This window comes from Octopus sinensis, linkage group LG10 (genome assembly GCF_006345805.1).
Source record: "Octopus sinensis linkage group LG10, ASM634580v1, whole genome shotgun sequence".
In the NCBI taxonomy this organism is placed as follows: Eukaryota; Metazoa; Mollusca; class Cephalopoda; order Octopoda; family Octopodidae; genus Octopus; species Octopus sinensis.
Window position 1 is genome coordinate 24264440 of NC_043006.1, and position 22368 is coordinate 24286807.

The following is a 22368-nucleotide window of genomic DNA, read 5'->3' on the forward strand; positions in this document are numbered from 1 at the left end:
GAGCGAGGAGATATCACAGTTTCAATGTCATAGTTTCAAAATTAAGACCATGATGCAATGATTCCTTATGCTAATATCTTAAATTCTTTAAATGTCCTTAAGCTGTTACTCTCTTTGTGGGATCAAGCAACTTTTTCATGGCTAGGATCAATAGTTTTTGTCTTTGTTCTTTCTCACTTGTTTTCTTCTTAAGTTTTTATGGTTACTAGAACACAAGTTACATCTAGAATCATCATCATCATCATCATCCTTTAACATCCACTTATCATGCTAGCATGGGTGGGACGATTTGACTGAGGACTGGCGAACCAGATGGGTGCGCCAGGCTCCAGTCTGATCTGGTAGAGTTTCTACAGCTGGATGCCCTTCCTAACGGCAACCACTCCGAGAGTGTAGTGAGTGCTTTTATGTGTCACCTGCACGAAGGCCAGTCCAGCGGTACTGGCAACGACCATGCTCGAAATGGTGTTTTTTACGTGTCACCTGCACAGGAGTCAGTCCAGTGGCACTGGCAACGACCTCGCTCGAATGTTTTGTTCACATGCTACCGGCACAAGTGCCTGTGAGGCGATGTTGGTAACAATCACGCTCAAATGGTGGTTTTTACGTGCCCACTGGCACGGAAGCCAGACAGCTGTTCTGGCATTGATCCCGCTCAGAATGACTTATGATAGTATAGCCTTGGCCAACCAGTGATCCCACTAAAATGATTATGATAATGTCTGCCTATTATGAAACATAAGTGAGTGATTAGAAAGTAAGTTATAATTGTGTCAAGTAAAAGTAATTACAGATAATATCTAACAGAATTATTGAAAGGTGTCTTTCAAGTCATCTTTTAATATTTGTTGCTTTATTGCCCACCGGGGGCTAAACATAGAGGGGACTAACAAGGACAGACAAAGGGATTAAGTTGATTACATCAACCCGAGTGTGTAACTGGTTCTTATTTAATCGACCCTGAAAGGATGAAAGGCAAAGTCAACCTCGGCAGAATTTGAACTCAGAATGTAATGGCAGATGAAATACCACTGAGCATTTTGCCTGGCATGCTAACAATTCTGCCAACTCGCCACCCTATCTTTTAATATTGAAGCCAAATGACTACTTTTAAATAAACTGCCTTAGAAAGATTATGAAATTTACCTGTAGAGTCATGATTGATTATTAAACTGTCAGTATTGGCTTGCTTAGTTAAGAGGCACAATTTAATGAAAATGAATAATTTTTCTCCTGTCTATTTTGAACACTAAATAAGCAGAGAGTAATACCTTGGAACAGAACCTGATTGCTTAATTTTTACTTACTCAACAAAGAAATTATTGTTGTCCGGTAGATATTTTTCAATTTTTTCATTTTACAAATTGTTTTCCATTTTAGCTTTAATGTAAATGCAAAAAAGGCATAATTTCTCTCTCTCTCTCAGTAAAAATCACCCCCAAAACATCTGCCATTATTGTGTAATTATAAATTATATAATGAAGTAAAAATTTTGACTGTATACATTCAGTAACTAGCTAAAACAAACAAATCCTATGTAATACTGAAACTAATACAAAAATAGCAAGAAAACTTTCATCTGCTTTTCTGATATGTATACCATAACCACAGGCCATACCATTAATGCTTTTATATATAGGCAATTACTTAGTTTAATTCTTGATGCAAATATATGTTTTTGTATAGCTTGGCTGTATTTTTTGAGTTGGTTATCAACTCTTTTTTCCAATTTAATTGATAATCAATGTCGTTATTGAAGAATTTTTCTAGTTATTACTGTAAGACATTAAAATATCCATCGCACAAGATAAAGTATTCATTTTAAGAACATTATAGGCACAGACGTGGCTATGTGGTAAGAAGCTTGGTTTCCAACCACATGGTTCTGGGCTCAGTCCCACTATGTTGTACCTTGGGCGAATGTCTTCTAGTATAGCCTCGGCAAACCAAAACCATGTGAGTGGATTTGGTAGATAAAAGCTGAAAGAAGCCTGTTGTGTGTGTGAGTGTATATATGTGTGTGTGTATATATGTGTGTGTGAGAGACTTTGTGTCTGTATGTTCCCCACCACTGCTTGACAACTGGCGTTGGTGTATTTATGTCCCCATAACTTAGCAGTTCAGCAAGAGAGACTGGTAGAAAACGTACCAGGCTTAAAAAATAATAATACTAGGTTGATTCATTTGACTAAATATTCTTTGAGGTGGTGCCCCAGCATGGCCACAGTCTAATGACTGAAACAAGTAAAAGATAATGAACAAATTACAATGTGAATAATAACATTTATCTGTATCATAATTGTAGGGGACTAGATCATGTGTTGGTATTCACCACAAAGCCACTGAGATTTGTAGTTGACTCTGGCTCTTTGTGAATTACATTAAAAATTATTAATAAAAACTCTTCAATTTCTCCTTTATTCATTACAATTGTAGATAATTTATTGTAAAGTTTTATTCCAAAATTCAATTAAAAAAAAAAATTATGAAGTTAGTTAAAACATCCAAATATTTACTAAGGCGTAAATCTAAAACCAAATGCTTTAAATGAAATTATTGTACATATGTAAAGAAAAAAAAAAAAGCCTCATATCATGTAGATTTATATTCCTGTAAAGGTTTCATATCTTTTTGTGTATATCATTTCCTGTTTCATGTGTGCTCATAACAGAGTTCACTCTGTTGCAAGCATCATTTGGACAAAATCGTGGCTCCTTCTCTCTTTGTTTTTCTGGAGAAAATGACCTAGAGATGGTCAGGCTAGGCATCAGTAGCATCAATTTCACCAGTCTGAGAGGACCTGCAAAGGTCATGGACACAGCTCTTAAAGAACACATATCTCTGTGAAGAATGATTAACATTGTAAAATTTAAAGGCTGGTAGGTAGACAAATGGAAATGAAATGTAGAAATGGGTAAATTCTTCAACTGGAAAACCCCAAATGCTGCTAAATCAATACCACCTCCCCATGCCATTCTTATGTATTATAGTTAGTGTTGCTGCTATTAGTCACCTTAATTGTTTCTCTTCATGGCAGCTTAGAATTTTCAAATAATGGTCATGATAAAGAAATATTTCTGCCATTAATGTTTTCTAAATTTTTTGTAATGAAATAGTGTGTGTGTGTGTGTGTGTTTGTGTGTATCAGTTTTCAAACTATAGCCATCAATTTGGAAAGCACATTTGTCATTTGTCTTGTTTATATAGACTAGAAAGTGTTTTTTTTTTCATTTTTAAAAATTTATTTAACCTATACGAAAAACAGCATTAAATTTTAAAATAAGGCTATTCAGAATTGTTGAAGTGTAAATGTTCTTGGAATTGCTCTGATTCCATACAGTTCTAAATTTTATGAAGATATTGATGAAGTTTATGAGGAAATGATTTTCAAGATTAAATAAGTAAAATTACTTTTATAATTACGGAGAGATAAAACTCTGTAGAATATATTTCACTTGCTGTGTTCCTAGCAAGCAATTATATTTAGGCTATCAAGGGACGTTGCTGCAACATTATTTTCTGTTGTTTTTAGCCCCTCTTTTACTCTCTTCTATTTCTCTCCATCTCTTCTTGAAAGTACCCAGTTTCAGATTAGCGATTGGTACTTTCTAATCATGCAAAACCAAGTATTATTATAATTTTGCAGATGATTGGTTATTTATATTGATCATTTGGATATTTTTAATTATAAAATAATTTTTTGTAGATTTTATTTTTTCACATAATTAAAAACTCCAAAAGCTGTATATATATGATTATTAATTTTTTAAAGATAAAATTCATTTATATTTACACAATTTTCATTATTTTTCAAATTCATATTTAATTTTCTTTTTTCTTAATTTGTTAAATCTATTTAACATTTTTAGTCAATGTAAAGCTGTTAGTACTGAGATTTTTTTCCTGTATGACTGTCTGATATAAAGAATTCAGAATTGACATATCTCATCAGGCAGAGTTACGATATGGGGGCTAAGAATCCCAAATGTTGTGATTGTACTGAATTGATATTTATTTTGATTATTCTCCTCCCAAGTTGTTATTTTATAAGTAAATAACTGTTTATTAATTTTGTTGCAAACACTTTTTAGTAGATGCAGTAATTGCAGTTCATTAATAAAAAAAATAAGAAACTTATGTGCTCACAACAAATATATCTATGTTATACACATAAAAGTACATGCGCTCACACACACACACAAATATCATTTACTAATCCATTAAAAAAAAAGAAAAAAAGAAAGAAACACTGTATAATGATTTCTAATCCAAATCTTCATGTTTCTGACCTCCAAACAATGTTTGAATAAAGAAAAAAAATTAAATAAAGCAATGAATTATTAAAAACTTTTTTTTACAAAAAATGATAATTGTTATGAAACTGCTTTATTAAAAACTGTGAAAACCTGTTTGTGAGGAAAGAACTTTACATCTGTTGTGCGAAATTCTAAGGTTTGGTGGGATGATTATACTGATCCTAATACTTCCTGTAATCTGGGTATAGATTTATTATTTCACCACTGTAATGTTCTTACTTTTCCAATAATAAAAGATGTTTCTGCTTATAAAGTGTTTTCTTCCAAATTTTTGTTGGACATAATGCCACCTTCTATGTGTTTTCATATAAAACCAGTGCATGGTTCAATTGTGTTCACTTAGAAGAAGTTTCATAATTTCTTTGTTGTCTTTGCTTTGCTATGGTTTCAATCTGCCCAAAAGTTTCCTTTTTAACCCATATGGACACGTGCGTGCACACACCACACACACACACACTCTCTCTCTCATCCCTCCACATGCACACGCATACACACACACACACACACACACATGTTTAATAGCTATAGTGGCTTGTACAAAATTATATAATTGTAAGTTTACAGTCAAAATTTTTAAAAATAGTTATATTTTAAAAATTAAAAAAAGGATTACACCACACTTCAATTTTGATGAAAAATCTTTTTTTTTTTTTTTTTTTTGCATGTATAGTTGTATTATGTGTATTATGTCTTGTTTTCAACACCAGCTAGTTTTAAGATGTTCTAGTATTGAATTTTTATTAGACTGAAGATAGATAGAAAGTCAAATGAGACATTTCATTGATTTAAGTTGAAATATTATTGGGGTTCAGTTAATCTTTTATTCTAGCAGTAATTATAAAGTCATTTTTATCAACCCAGATAGAATAAAAAGGTCGATAACATAGGTTTTTATTGATTTCAACACCCTGTTTCAGTTATGAATGCTTACCACATAATGCCTTGCCCTAAGTCGAATTTCAATATATTTTGAAGTCTATTAATTTTTATAAAAAAACCCTACAATTTCACAATTCTTATCATATTTTTCATCTTCTAACCATTACATTTTTCATCTTCTTTGAATATTCTTCAATATAAGATCATGTCTTCTACTTAAAGCACATTTCAAGTTTTCATTATATATCAGATTTCTCATTGTGATCAGCATCAGCCTGTTTCACTATGCTATTAACATTTGAAGTCTGCTAAATTCTTTACTTTCCTGACAATAGGATCATAAAAATTTCAAACCAGCTGTCAATTACTTTTTTTTTTTTTTTCCTGCATTCTAACCATTTCTTCTGTGGACAAGTATTTTTATTCAGACATTATATAGCAACATTTCATCATCTGAAATTTTGACATCTGAATTGAATCTAGCAACATGCGTATGTTTGTGAGGCAGAATGAGTTTTGTGGTTTTTTTCTCCTTGATTTATACATAAGGCTTTGAGTGCCATACAACAAATTTACTACTCCCAAATATCCATTTATAGCTCAACAGTGACAAATAAAAGCAGATGATGTGAAATTATTCCTCTTACAAATTCTTCCTGTTATTTCGGTAAGGATTTGAAGGTAAGAAGCTATCAATACAGTTTAGTGATACAAGAAAATAAGCTTAGTGATACAAGAAAATATTTTTTTGCATATACACCTTGTTGATTGTCCCCTACTGAAATCTTTTACTTTTATTGGTTGATAAGAAATGGGAGGAATTGATCAACAAGACAGAAGACTTAGAGTGCAAGAGAAGCTAAACATATATAAAGGGAACCTATTAGTGTGTGTGTGTAAAAATATCATTTTAAAATTTATCAAATGATTATATATTTATATATTAGTGTCGATATTACATGATTATCTATTTATATATCAATGATTGACTAAGCCGGCCCTTTGAATTACAGGTACCATCAATCCAATGGGCTTCCACACAGTTTCTGTCTACCTTATATCACTCACAAAGTATTATCAGTGTTAGACTACAGTAAATGACAGAACCCAAGATGATATGCAGTGGGATTGAAGTGGGGAACTCGTGATTGCAAAGCAAACTTATTGATCCTATCATTATGCCTATCGCTTTCCTCCATTTGACAAATAACATACCATTATTTTGGTTTGGCACGAAATACATTAATCTTATTCTTCTATTTTTTGTTTGAGATTGGAAGCTGGTCGTCATACTTTTACTAGTAAGAAACTCCACAAACAACTGTGTTTCAACCAACTACTTATTTACTTATTTATCACCTTATTTTATTTGTTTCTCACAAATATCTGATCTTAATCAATGTAACCTGACAAAATGGATCCAAATCAGAGGTACAACATGTGTCTCAAAGCTGCTTCAGTTCCTGGTTGAAAATCATTTCATTCTTCTTTACTGCTAAATATCAGTATTTTGCTTGGCACCAAATCAGAGCCAAAGAAAGAACTTATATTATGTTGGTTGCTGAACCTGTTTCAATTAGCTGACAAATTCCACCCAAAACATACTGTACAATCTTTAAAAAAAAGTACACATCAGACAGTGTAATCCTAGACATATAATATCTGGAAAAAGACTGGATATTTATGGCTGTAATATCTTTTGGCCATAGGTTTGCTTAGTGAGGACTGGTTTGGGATTTAAACAACAGCAACTGTTTAATTTCTTAATTCTCTCTCTTTTTCTGAAGGGTTCTGTTGTGAGTATATAGTATATGTATTTTTGTGTGTATACATGCTTGTTTTGGTGTCTCAACATTTTGAGTTGAATTCCCCTAGGGCTAATATTTCAGTTGACTTGTTCTCTCCCTTTTCCTTACAAATCAGCCTTCTTTACTAAGTAAAACAACAACAACAAAAACCAAGTAAAACAAAAGCAACCCCTAAACACATGTTGCAGGTACTACAGAAATTGCTTATTTTACCAAATATACGGACAGTTGAGTTACTACTAATAACTTTTAATATCAGGACATTCTATTCCTTATTTGATTCTTGAGATAAAATTGTGTTGAATATTTGTTCAATATCTTCCATAAATGAATAAACTTCTCTCTCCCTCCTTTTCCCCCTCTTCCTTTCTCTCTCTCATGTAGTGCTCAAGCCAATGTCAAGGATTCCTGATCTCTCTAAAGAACAAAAACAAAAAGAATAAAATGAAAAGAACAACAAATAAGAAAAAAAATACCATAGAAAATGTCATTATGTTGTGGGGAATAGAACATTTTGTATTTCAGGCTGGACGATTTAGTGAATTTTAAAAAAAATTTGGGTTGCTGTTGTTTAGTTCTAGCCAGATCAGCACTGAGATTGACTGTGAGGTTTATGATCAAAAGGATTCCAACTGTGGTCATCATCATTTTTTCCTTCAGCTACAATGTATTTAAGATTTAAAAATATATCCTATCTTATATTAAGGTAGAAAAGTGTAATTTCAGAGAAATTGTGTTGCTATATCTAGAAAGCTGAGTGTCTGCATAGATACTCCCATTATTATTTTTTTTTGGCTTAATAGCAGAGCATCTTTAGTTTTTGTAAATTCTAGCCATTACCTTCGGTTTTTGTAGATAGAACAAGCAGCATGCTGCAAATACTACAATCACTGTAGATCTATTTGTATTTTATGTCTTATAGCTTAATTTGAGAACAATAGTGTTGTTGATTGCAGGTCTCTGATGGGTCAGTTACTGCATTTCTGATGGTATGAGTAGATAAAGGCTTCTCCAACTCAGTGGAATAAATCTCATGCAGGGATATTTTAATTTAAAAAAAAAAAGATACATAAATATATGAAGGAATAAATTCTGCCAAATATTCATTCTTTCAAGAGAGAAAATTGGTTATTTATTGTTGTCTGACCTGCATGTCAGCCATGTTTACAGGTGTTACAGTTACTGTCATCCTTTTAAAATTTTTTTTTTCAGGCATAATCTATGTAGAACTACACAGTCAAATGTTTGTTTTCTTTTAAAATCAATTTGAGTGAAATTTGACTGCTGTTCTAGCAAGTGAAAGGGTTGTATAGAGGCTGTATTGTGAGCAGTTTGGGAAATTTTTCTTTTTTGTCTTACTTGTTTCTTTCAAAAATATTTTGTCAGTAGTTTACTTTTTCATTTTGAAGAGAGCTCAAGATAGAAAAACTGTCATGCATATAGTCTACTGTTATGTGCCGAAGTCATTTACTGCTGAAATGATTACTGGATGATCTTTTAATACATTGCAAGTAATTAACAGTGTTAGCAGGCACATAAAGAAGTGGTGAATTAGGAAACCTGCAGGGACAGTACCTTCATTTTAGTCAATTATATTAACCCTCCCAGTATGTGACTTTGTTTAATCAAGCTCAGAATGGAGAAAGGTAAAGTTAAGCTTTAAGGTAGAACAAAATTATCACAGGGTGCTTTGTTTGATACACTGATTCCCTTGTTTATAGACTTGTTCAGTTTCCATTTACCAGATTTTATTCACAAGGCTTTGGTTGACTTTGGACTATGGAAAAAGACGAACCTCGAATCACATTACAAACAAAACTTCTCAAGCTCACAGACATAACTGTATATAGATAGTACCAGTGAAGTACTGGGGTTGAGGTTTATTATTATTATTAATGATAATAAGGTGGTGAGCTGGCAGAATCATTAGCACATTGGGCAAAGTGTTTAATGGCATTTCATCTGTCTTTATGTTCTGCATTCAAATTCCACTGAGGTTGACTTCAACTTTCACCCTTTCAGGGTCAATAAATTAGATACCAATGAAACACTGGGATTGATGGAATCAACCAGTCCTCTCCCGCTAAATTTCAGACATTGTGCCTTTAGTAGAAAGGATTATTATTATTACCTCTGCCTTAGCAAAGGCAGAGTTATTGTTTTCAGCAATGTTTGTTTGTTTGTTTGTCTGTGGACAGGATATCTAGATGGATTTGGATGAAACCTTCAGGGATGTTTGACCTAGTGACTGGCACGAGCTAATTAGATTTTGGGATCAATCCAGTACCAGACAAGGATGTTTCCTGTTTTTTTACTTAATTTTTGAGAGCATCCAGGTTCATTTTTAGTATTCTCATTTGTGAGAGCAGCTGAGTTTATTTCAGGTATTCTCATTTTAAAAATCATCTCCAGCTAATTGTTGAGAGGACATTGGTGTTGCCTTGACAGAGGTCTGCACTCTCTGAGTGTTGTTGTTATTATTATTATTATTGGTGGTGGTGGTAGAATATTAAATATGATGAGGAAAAAGAATAAGAAACTTCACCCTGCACAATACACTGTCAGTGAACTATGACATTGTAGCTTTTTTCCTTCTGATTTGACCAGTAAACATACAAACTACTGTACCAACAAGAAGTGTAAGACATCTAGCCTTTATGCATTTTGGAAGAATTCACCAGATAAATACTTGATTATGAACCTACCCATAGTCAATCCTGTTTTACCACTATCCCTATCACAGTTTCTATTTCATTCATCAAGGGCTCCATGTGTAAAGGATTGCATTGGATCTGTTTAAAATATCTTCACCTTTTCTGTACTGCTAACCACCATTCCTTATTACTGGTATCTATTACTGTCTTGCCATTGTCCATCTGTTACCATCTGCTATTTTCTTTCCTTCTTCACTTCAATCTCTCTGTTTTTACCATCATATTCTTGTTTTCTTCATTCACTCATCTTCTGTTATTGCTCTCTCTCTCTCTCTCCTCTCTCTCTCTCTCCCATCTTGTTCATCTTACCTAAAATGAACAAAGACAATGCAAAATAGTGCACAAAGTAACCTCATTAATGCTGGTGCTATGATCAAATAAACCCAGTGCACTCTGTAAAGGGTTGTGGCATTGGGGAAGGTATCCAGTTGTTAGGAACCATGAAAAAAAAACTTGTAAGTCCTCCAACCTATCTAAGAGAGTAATAACTTGAAATAAGAATTGACTGTGACAACCTCTTCAATCCAATCTAGCAAAGAAAGTGTACATAAAATAATGATTGACTATCAGTGTTTCAATAATATTTTACAATGAGATAAGTACAAACCAGACTTTGAACAAGTTTTGTCAAAGAGTAACTTTACTTGTTGCTTAGTTAGTAAAAATTTTAATTTCTTTCATCTTTGAAAAATTTGAAAGGACCTTAATTGTTTTTTTTTCTTTTTTTCTTTTTTGCTTAATTTTGTTGATGTTTTGGAACTGCAAACCCTATTTTGTCATTTGCTGTTCATGTATATACAATTTAATTTCCATTTAATAAAATTACAGAAGTTGTGAGTGAGGTGTGTAGTTTGGAAAAGAAATGTTTCTTTCTTGACTTTAGTTGGAGGAGGGCCAACATCCATGACCTTCATTCACACTGCCAAGATCAATACATGTTCAACTTAAACATCTCTAAATAAATGTCTGCAGGAAAAACAAGTAGGAATGGAATTCCAAAGAGTCAACATTGTGTAATTGGGCTTAGTGAGTGTTGAGACAATGGAAGTATTAATGTAACAAACTAGTTCTGTGGAACGGGGATCATTGAAGTAGTGATAGAATGATCCAAGTAAGCATATGGCATGGCTCTGGGCCAGATGTTGTGTATTAGTGAAATGTTTGCCAATTAGTGAAATGTTCTTTTGTATGTGGTCTAGGATGCTTGAAAAATAATGGAAGAAACTTGATATTGATGATATCTTTCAAATCCAGAGCAAGAGCAAAATCCTATATGATGGCATTGAACTTAGTGTAGATGCAGTTGACAGTTAGTGTAGTAATACCTAGTTGTTGTGTGGTTCTGGCTCATCCCTGATCGAGCAGTTGTATGACCAAAGACATGACCACCATGACTTTTTACTATGAACAAGGAACCCAGAATCATTATCCAATGTGTCTTATTTCTAAGGCAGTGGAAGTAATATGGCTACTATTTCTTGCAGGTGTAGTGACCACACAGAGACTCTAGTGCCACCAACTTATACAATTAGATAAAATTTATATTAACTTTTTGACTTTATTATGATGGTCCTCTTTATATGTCACCATAGTGGCAAATAAAAGAAATCATTATCATGTATTGGAATAAGGTGGTGAGCTGGCAGAATAGCTAGCATGCCTGATAAAATGCTTAGTGACACTTTGTCCATCTTTATATTCTGAGTTCAAATTCTACTGAAGTTGACTTTGCTTTTCATCCTTTCAGGGTCGGTGAAATAAGTTCCAATTGAGCACTGGGGATGATGTAATTCACTTACCCTCTCACCCAAAATTGCAGGCCTTGTTCCAAAATTTGAAACCATTATTATTATTATTATGATTGTTGTTGTTCTTTTTATTATTATTAAAGCGGTGAACTGGCAGAATTGATAGTGCGCTGGAAAAAATACTTAGCAGTATTTTGCTCATCCCTATGTTCTGAGTTCAAATTCCACTGAGATCAGCTTTACCTTTCATCCTTTCAGGGTTGATAAAATAAGTACCAGTTGAACACTGGGGTTGAAGTTATTGACTCCCCCCTCCATAAAATTGCTGCCCTTGTGGCAAAATTTGAAACTATTATTATTGAGTGAGAGAGCAGCGCATGCCATCAAAGTGACACTGGGGTACAATTATATGAAGACCAATATACCCATCATGTTTACCCATCTGATAAGGGCACACCAGGCACATGCATCACAACAACATGTAATCTTATATCAAAATAAACAGCGCATGGCCTTGCAGGTGGGGCCCAGTTAGAATTTTCTTCAGGTTGAGTAGCCCATTCTGCTCAAAAGGTCCTTGAATGAGGGTTGTTTAAGGATGATGAATGAAACACCCATGTTTCCAGAGGTGAATTATTCAAACTCCAAAGAATTCCTTATGACACATGGCTATGATGGTCCCCCACTACTGCTTATGATCAGAGATGCACATATCATCAGCCACCAAGGGACATGTTCAACTGGTCACAGTCAAACAACTGACAAGCAATTCTGTGGTGTTGAGCAGAATATTTGCTGTAGCCCATCTTTTATACCAAGACAAAACAATGTACATGATAACACTTCCAATCAATTAAGATTAGAAGCCATAAGAGCCACTGCCTGGTATTGTATCAGGGCATTATTATTATTATTATTATTATTCGTACTGGACGAAATGGTTAGCTGTATAAATACCTGTTGAGCACTGGGGTCCGTGTAATTGACTACTAGCTTCCTCCCACAAGATTTCAGGCCATGTGCCTACACTAGAAATAACAATGACAACAACAACAACTACTACTACTATCATTATCATTATTATTATTATTATTATTATTATTATTATTATTATGGCAAGGCAGTAAGCTGGCAGTGTTGTTAGCACACCAGGCAAAATGCTCAGCAGCATTTCATTTGTTCAAATTCTGCCGAGGTTGACTCTACCTTTCATCTTTCCGTGGTTGATAAAATAAGTACCAGTTAAGTACTGGGGGTCAATGTAATCAACTCATTCCCTCTTCTGAACTTGCTGGCTTTGTGCCAAAATTTGAAATCAATATTAAAGCAATGAGTTGACAGAATCATTAACATGTCAGACAAAATACTTAGCAACATGTCATCCAACTTTGCATTCTGAGTTCAAATTCCACTGAGGCTGATTTTGCCTGTCAGCCTTTTAGGGGTCAGTGAAATAAGTATTAGTCATGCACTGGGGTTGATGCACTGGACTAGGCCCTGCCCCCAAAATTTCTGACCTCATGCCTAAAGTAGAAAGCATTATTAAGGTGATGAGCTGGCAAAATCATTAACACACTGGCAGCATTTTGTCCATCTTTAAGATCTGAGCTCAAATTCTGCTGAGGTCAACTTCACCTTTCATGCTATTGGGGTTGATGAAATAAGTACCTGTTTAGCACTGGGATTGATTTACTTGACTAACTTTTACCCCCAAAATTTCTGGCCAAAATTTCTTATTGTTGTTGTTATTATTATTATTATTATTATTATTACAATAAGGCAGTGAGCTGGCAGAACCGTTAGCATGCCAGATGAAATGCTTAGCAGTATTTTGTCTGTTGCTTCATTCTGAGTTCAAATTCTGCCAGTAAAATATGCACCAGTTAAGTATTAGAGTTGATGTAATCAACATACCCCCTCCTCCAAATTTCAAGCCTTGTGTTAGTAGAAAGGATTATTGTTATATGTAAATGTGAGAGCCAACATCATGTAGAAGCAAATTCTTTGGAAAGCAGTTTATAATAATTTTAATTATGTCATTAATACTTTTGAATATTTAATAGATGTAAGTGTCACTAACATCTAATAGGCATAAAATTTCATTATATGAAATTATTTCTCTGAGAGAACACCTATCTTATCCTCAATTTTGAAGTGGAAAAGTAGTTATCGTGTGTTTCATATTTTTGTGGATGTTTCTCTTTTAGTGACACCTCACCCATTATACAAAATATAAATATTTTATGTAATTGTCTGTAATGTTTTTTTCTTATTTTTTGTCATTTTTTTCCCCTTTAGAAATCTGCTAAGAAATCTCTGGCAGGAAATGGATCAGTAGCTGATGAAAAGCCATCTGCAAAGGTTTCTAAAAGGAAAAAGTCTGAGTGTACTAAAGAAAATTCTGATACTAAAACGGTTTCTCAATCGGTTTGTAGTGATAGCTCCAGTCTTGAACATTTGCAGGCACAGCAGAAACACCAGAAAACAGTCTCCAGTTCAAAGACTTTGTCATCATCAAAACAGAGGGTGTCTCCACCAGATCAAGATTCTCACTCAAATTCAGGTTTGATATTATTTCTTGCTTTTGTTCTGTGTTCTAAGAGTGCCTTTTTGTCTTTTGTTTACTAATTTCTGTATGTCAGTAATGAAAATTAATCTTTGAAAAATAAGTTTAAAAGTTGATTTTGACTATATTTTTACCATTTTATCCTTTCACTATTCTTCAAACTTCAAACTAAGTTTAGCTGGAAGCTCAGTCTATTATGAGTGTTTGTTATAAAAAATGTGTTTTACTGTTTAATTCAGTTTTCTTTTTTTATTTTTCTTTATTTATTTTTATTAAGTTTGTATAAAATTACCTATTTAATTCATATACTTTGTTGGGCTGACAGCAGAATTAGGAGAATGTTAGACAAAATACTTTGTACTTTTTGATTACATCCCTTTTTGTTTTGGCTTCAAATCTCATCAAGGGCTACTTAGTTTGTCATCCTTTTGAAGCTGGTGAAGTAAGCACTAAGGTTTGAACTGCAGTTTAACCTATTTGTTACTGAGCAGCAGCAAAATTCTATAAGATGGCCTGTGATTTATAGCTTAAATACAAGTAATTAAACTACACATGTAGATTTAATAGAGTTTACAATCAAGATAGTTATATGTAGTTGCTGCTTAGTTAAAGATCAGCCCTTAGAAGACAGTACCACCATGTGGATACAATTTAATCTAAACTTTTCACAAAATACTTTTGAGTGCTGCTAGTGACTTTTGCTTGAATGACAAATCTTGAGCACAAAGATTGCTAATTAAATCTTTACAAACACTTCACAGTTGCAGTACCTTTGTTGTTTCAGCTTGGTTCTGAGTCAACAATGCAGTGTATTATATAGCAGTTGGTCACATGGGTCAGCATGTGATACTGTTGCTGTGTCTCTTTTGATATCTACCCTCTTGATACAGAGAAAGACTTGCTCAAGGGATACAGGCAAGATTGTTATGAAACTACCTTAATTTCTTCATATTTATTAGCAGTTGTTGGTAACTAGCATGGAATTGATCCTAGTGAGGGAATTGACTTTATTGCTATTTTTGTGTTTGTTTGTGTGTGTGTGTGTGTGCTATGGGTCAGGTAAGATAGTGATTTTATGACGGTGCTTCATTACATCAGGTTATAAGGGTATCATTGAATGATACAACCACATACAAACATCTCCCATTTCTAATCCTCTTTCACTTTCCCATACACTCTTACAACCTCTACTTACCTGAACCTCCTTGTTCTCCTGTCCCCACTCACTTCTATTCATCTCATAATTGAGAGTCACCTTGACACCCTCATTATCACTATTTTATCATTTTCTAGCTCTGCTGTCCTAGTCACTCCTTGCTCTCTTCTATAATATGAACATCCTTGTAGCTTCCCTACAGCAAGAAACCTGTTCTGTTCTGAACTCTTCTCTCATGCTTAAACTCCTCCTCTCCTAGCGTCATACCATTTTCCTTTTTGCTATAGCCTCACCTACTTGAAAGGGTTCATAGTTATCCAAGCTGCATAGTGATCTCATTAGTGTTGGTGTGTTGAAAAAAATGCACCCAGTCCATGCTGTAGTATGGTTGGCATTAGGAAGGGTATACAGCTGTAGAAAGTATGCCAAGACAGACATAGGAACATGATGCAGTCCTTGGACTTATTGGATATGTCCAACCCATGCCAGCATGGAACATGGTTGTTAAGTGATAATAATGTTATGTGTACCTATAGCAAGTTGGCTTTGCAGAACTTCTCCTTTTCAAAACTTTGAATTCAGTATTATAAAGTAACAAGGTACTTACCATATTTACAATAATATGAAATGAGAGTTTAGGACTCTATGAATATCTTCAGATTTAAAAAGGACAATCAGAGGATTGGTTTGATAGTTAGATTAACTAAGTCCATGATGAGCACAGCACACTGTAGTGTTGTTGACATCATGAAAACCCACTGATTTCACTCTTGTCTGTTCTGCTCAATCATTTTCACTCTTCAAGCTGCTTCTGCAAAGTATTAAATCCCCATACCCCTAACTTTGTAAAGAGGGGTAACTTATATTGTGCCAATTATTGTTGTCTTTTAGCTTCAGCTTAGCTATGATCAAGCAAATTTGTGATCAGGTGCATTCTAACTGTGACTGTCCTGTCTGTTCACAGGTAGTTTATCTAGATAGTATCCTATGTACCTTTTTTTTCCCCTTAAGATAGCAAGGTGTGATTCGAGGGAGATTGGGCTGTTATTTCTGACAGGTTGAACAATTGCATAGGCTTTCTATTTTCCTTAAGTGTTAGTTGTTAGTGATGGTCAGAGTAATGTTAAAGTGTGAGTACATTTAATAGATTCCTAAGTAGCAACATTTTGAAGTTCAGTATGTTGAGAATAATGTTCGTGTATCAACATTGAAAAACCTGAACAGATGTCAATAGAATACATGTTAGGAACCAGAGAAGCAGAGTAGTATAGTAAGCAGTAGCAATAGTGATCATAATAAACTCTGACACTAGATGGCATAAGAGTTTATTATGTCTGAGACAGCAGAGTACCAGACTAAATGTTTTATTACATGTACAGTCATCTTTGTTGGAATTTAACTTGACAATGGTAAAATATGTGCCAGTAAGGTATTGTGTTGGCCCCCAGTGCACTAACTCTAGATAAAGGAATTGTTATTATCATTATCATCATCAACGTTATGGTCATTGTCATTATTGTCATCATCATCACCAGTTTATTTTTTGTACCTACTTATATATTTGATAGCCACAAGTGGTTCAGGGGAGAACTGTGAGATTAATGAAAAGTGGGCTAAACCTTTTCTGAACCTTTGGCATGATGTCCCTGCCAACCTAAAAGCTGAGATTCAGTTCAATGTTGCAGTATCAAAACTGGAGCCTCATTGTTCAGTGTGTTCCCTGTTCACTCCTGTCGAGGTATGTATCTTGTCTCTTCACAGATTCTGACTTGTTTTATGACTCTCGTTTATATGCTGTGTGTGTTGTTGTTTACCCCCATGTCAGCTCTGAACTTATGATCAAAAGCATTCCAGCCATGACCATCCTGGTGTTTATAGCAGGTTTGAGTAGCCATATAGAAGCTCCCCTGTGTGTATATCTGTAAATTTGGTAATTGAAGAACATGAAATGGGTTTAAGACTCTGGAAAATGAGATAAGCAGAAGGGATAAACAAATCAATCATAGTGGATTTATATTTCAATATAATCAATGGCTTGACAATTTTTGTGATCAGATATATCCATATTAAGGATGATTAGCTGGTTCATTTCATTTACATTACTGATGATGTTTAGACAGACATCAACCACTGATGTTTGCCGAAACAACATTAGTAATGTAAGTAAAGTGAAGCAGCTACAACATCAAATACAAAGTGAAGATGTTGGTTTGTTGACACTGACTTCTATTATATGGTGTATCTAGAGATGGAGAATAAAGTTGAAACTGTAGGGTGGTCTTAATTGTTATCAGAAGTTAAGAAGTTCACTTTGCATTCCTCAGGTTTCAGATTTGATCTCACTTTGCAGAATCTTGAGTTTGCTGTCATAACCTTAAGTCAACTCAAACTTTCTGAGTTACCAGAAAATGTATGGATGCATGTCAGATGGATTCTATATCTGTAATTAGTAGGACTAGAATTATCTCACACATTGTATTGAATCTAACTCAGAATTTCTTGAAGGGTTTAAGTGTTTGTTGAGTGACTACAAGGATCTATTTATTTTACTTAAGAAGTATTGTTAAGCCTGATATTAATTTCTTTGTGTACAAAGTTACAAATTTATAGGAGAAAAGTATTGTCAATTCAATTGACCTGAGTACATGACTGGTACTAGGTGGTTGTAAGGCTATATTCACCAAGGCAAAATATAAACTTGAAACATAAGGTCACACCACATAGCATTTAGTTTGGTTTGCTACTCTTTCTGCCTTTCCACTCCTTAAGCTTTGGTGATCAGATATTTTATGCTGATATTAAACAGAGCTCGCATATACAGATGTTTCCGAAAAGCATTTAATGAAATGTCTGAGGTGTATTGTTATAAGATTATCATTTTTTTTTTTATCATTTACCCCATTTTTGAAGAGGAAATATTTTAATATTTAACAGGTACACTAAATGTTGATTGGCTTGATCTTTGATTATCATCAGGTGTTTTATCCCTGAATGAAGAGCCATTAAAGGATTATAAATGTTTCTATACTGAAGACCATTGTATTTTATCAAACACACACACACACTAGAGAGAGAGAGAGAGAGAGAGAGAGAGAGAGAGAGAGAGAGAGAGAGAGAGAGAGAGAGAGAGAGAGAGAGAGAGAGAGAGAGAGAGAGAGAGGAGAGAGAGAGAGAGAGAGAGAGAGAGAGAGATACGGCTGCTAGAAATGCTAGTTAAAGTATTTGATGAAAAGGAGTAGGGGATACTGAAGGTTACAAACGAAATCTGTGGCTGACCTTGGATGATGAAGAGGTGGAACAATGAAATAGATGGAGTCATAAAAATGAAGTGACAGGCTTGAAAAGATAGGAAGAATAGGAATAGCTGAATATTATACCAGAAGGGAAACTAGGTGATAGGTTAACTTAGTAAAGAAAGGAGCAGAAAGTAAGGATAAGAAGCATGAAATGTTCTGGATTGTAAGACAGTGTATCAGAGAAAATAGAGACATTGTTGGAAAGAAGTGTATATGGATGAATAGTGGTACACTTGCACTTCCTGATTCTTTAAGAAAAGTCACACGAAAATGCTACTATGAAAGACTATTAAATATGGAGAATGCATGACAGAGATTCTTCCTAATGTAAACCAGCCATTCTGGTTGACAGCATTATGATAGTTAAGGATATGAAAACATAGAAAACGCATGGTTCATCAGGACTTACTGCTGAGATACTTAAAATATCTGGTAGAGTGAGATATAGCCTAGTTAGCCATATATTCAATCGTTTTGTACAGGAATGTGTTGTACCCAATGACATGCGAGACACTTGTTCTTGTTCCTCTCTCATATTTTCACCTCTCAACATCTACACCTCATTCAATTGAGATGACCTCACTAGTGCTGGTACCATGAGAAAGTACCCAGTACACCTTGTAAAGTAGTTGGTATTAGGAAGAGTACCAATCATAGAAACTCTGTCAAAGAAGATATTGGAGCATGATGCAGTCTCCTGGTTCTTTGGATCCTGTTGAACTATCATCCAACTCATGCCTCATGGAAGACAACTGTTAAATATGTTCAATTATGATGATTATCATGATATAAGTATGCATGTATTTTGTGTGATTTGAGGAGGTATAATTGTAAACACAATATACATGTTTTCCTTTAGTGCATTTCTAATGTAACTTCACTTTTAAGCGTGAAACCATGTTCATTAAGAAGTAAATTTCCAAATCACTGACATACTGACTACTTTATTAACTATCACCCTAAAATGATTTTTAATGAAACAACATAAAATAGCTGTGTTTTCCATTCTAAATTTTCAAAATAATTTCTTCTGCAATACAATTTCTTTATTTGTTTTGTTCCCAGTTTGACAATGAGGGAGAATCTATTTTGCTTAAAAAAACAGACAAAAAAACTGGAAAGTCCACTGGATCCTTGCCAGATCAAAGTTTGCCTGTGATACCAGAAATATGTTTTGCAATAAGCTCTGAGAATCCACGACCAGAAGAAAATGGAGCTGTTTTTGATGATGAATCCTGGAGCAAACTTCTAATATGTCAGCTTTGCAAAGTTTGTGTTCATGCAAGTGAGTAATGTTTAGTAGTTGCTCTCTATTAGCTCTTGAAAACAGAGTTTCTATTTGGGCCAGATTTTATCACTTTGCTATTTCTAACTCATTTCTTTCTTACTTTTTTTTCCTGTTCTTACCTGCTCTGCTGAAAAAAAGGGGGACTTTTACCATATCTAATAGTATTCATTGCCATCTGCATATAGAGATAAGTGGAGATGGTAGTTAGTGAGGATGTGGCGAGCTGGCAGAAACGTTAGCACGCCGGGCGAAATGCGTAGCCGTATTTCGTCTGCTGTTACATTCTGGGTTCAAATTCCGCCGAGGTCGACTTTGCCTTTCATCCTTTCGGGGTCGATTAAATAAGTACTAGTTATGCACTGGGGTCGATATAATCTGTTTGTCTGTCCTTGTTCGTCCTCTCTGTGTTTAGCCCCTTGTGGGTAGTAAAGAAATAGGTAGTTAGTGAGGATGGAAAGACGATTCTCACATCCCTACTTTGTCCTTTAGTGTTATCAACATTACCTCATTGGATGCAATAGTTAGTCTTTGGTTGAAAATCAATATCAGTCAAGAGTTGGACTCATTTAAATCCACTAAAACTCCTTCCTCTATATTTGAAACTTTCTGCCTATGTTAGAAATCGATTATTATTACTTTTGTTCACTTATTCATTATATACCTGTTTTCCATGCTAGATGGGTTTGACAAATATATTATCAAAGTATTGTTTCATAGTCAGATGCCTTACCTGTTTTCAAGTAAGGGATCTCTTTTATTTCCAAAAATCTCTGGTGTTGTGAAGCAAATGATTTGTTGAAGAAATGACAACAGTATTGCTCAAACCTTATGATTTTTTACAGAGTGCAAATTTAAATAGACCTATGCACATGATATGTGCACACAGACATATACATACATGCATGCACACATAGCTATACACATGCATGCATACACACACACACACGATGTGCTTCTTTCAGTTTCCATCTACCAAATTCATTCACAAGGTGTATAGTAGAAGACACCTGCAGTGCCATACAGTGGGATTGAACCCAAAACCACATGGTTGTAGAGTGAACCATGCAGTGATAACCACACCGACTTCGATATTAATGACAGAATCAATAAAACTTTTTACAAAATACCTGTGGTATTTATTTAGTAATAGTTCTTTGTTCTGCAAATCCAGCTAACTATGTTATGAACCATTATTAAATGTGATTTAGGGGCAGAAATGGCAGAACATTAGACTAAATGTTTAGTTTCATCTCTCTTAATATTTTCAATTCAAATCTATGTATCCTTTTAAGATTCATAAAATATACAACCAGTCATATACTGTGTTCCACCATTCTCATCTGATTTGTGGTTTTGCATCATTGTGTACTTATTCTCACTTTAATTATTTAGGTTGCTATGGCGCTAAAGAAACTACCACTTGGAAGTGTCAACGTTGTAAAAAGAAGGCTTTTTCTGCTGTAAGTATAAAAATGTCTATTAAATCTTTCCCAAACACAACTAATATCTATTTTCATGTATTCAACATTTCCTCTAAATCTACCTCCTCAAAAGTGGAACTGTCTGGAACTTTGCTTCAGTCAATAATAATTGCTTTAGAAAACTTTAAGCTGAATGACATCTGCACTAACCTCACCTAACCTGATAGGGTCATCAGTGGTTAGGGGCACTGAGATAGAAATTAATAACAGTAGTAATAATCTTTCTAATTTTGAGGAGGTGGAAGTTGATCACCTTGACCTTGGTGCTCAAGTGGTACTTATTTTATTGACCCTGAAAAGATGAAAGGCAAAGCCAACCTTGGTGAAAATTGAACCCACAACGTAAAGCCAAACGAAATACTACTAAACATTTTGTCTGATGTGCTAGCAACTCTTCCAGCTCACTGCCTTAATAATAATAATTATAATTGTGGTGGTGGCAGTGGCAGTGGGAGCAACAGAGGAGGAGGTGAAAGGTGTCACTGAGAATAATGATTCAGTGTGATTCAGTGATTGATGCTCAGAGACCAGACATTGTTGTAGTTGATAAAATGATGAAGGAAACCAAGATCATGGATATTGCCTTATCTGGGGATGTACAAGTGGATGATAAAGAACTGGGAAAGATTTTCAGAAGTACAAGCCATTAAAGGATGTGAATGCATGAATGTGGGCAATGGAGAAAGTAACTGTCATCCCAGTAGTTGTAGGGCCATTAGGAACATTAACAACCAAGTTTGAGAAATTTTCTGGCCCCTGTGCTGGTGGTACGTAAAAAGCACCCACTACACTCATGGAATGGTTGGCATTAGCAAGGGCATCAAGCTGTAGAAACACTGCCAGATCAGACTGGTGCCTGGTGCAGCCTCCTGGTTTCCCAGACCCTGGTCGAACCAGCCAACCCATGCTAGCATGGAATGCGGACGTTAAACGCTGATGATGATGATGATTATAATATATATATATATATATATATATATATATATATATATATATATTATGTATACATATATATGTATATATATATATGTATACATATATATGTTATATATATATGTATATATATATATATATATGTATACATATATATATATGTATATATATATATGTATACAT

General features: G+C 34.4%; 1 protein-coding gene across 1 annotated transcript in view; it reads left to right on the forward strand.

The window, feature by feature from the left end:
- Positions 1-22368, forward strand: part of LOC115216499 (myb-like protein U) — a 169431-nt gene that overhangs the window by 126510 nt on the left and 20553 nt on the right. Inside the window, exons 9-12 of the mRNA XM_029785926.2 lie at positions 13764-14028; positions 16756-16925; positions 19549-19768; positions 21164-21231. Of these exons, the coding sequence (XP_029641786.1) occupies positions 13764-14028; positions 16756-16925; positions 19549-19768; positions 21164-21231 (723 nt within the window). The remainder of the gene's footprint in view (positions 1-13763; positions 14029-16755; positions 16926-19548; positions 19769-21163; positions 21232-22368) is intronic.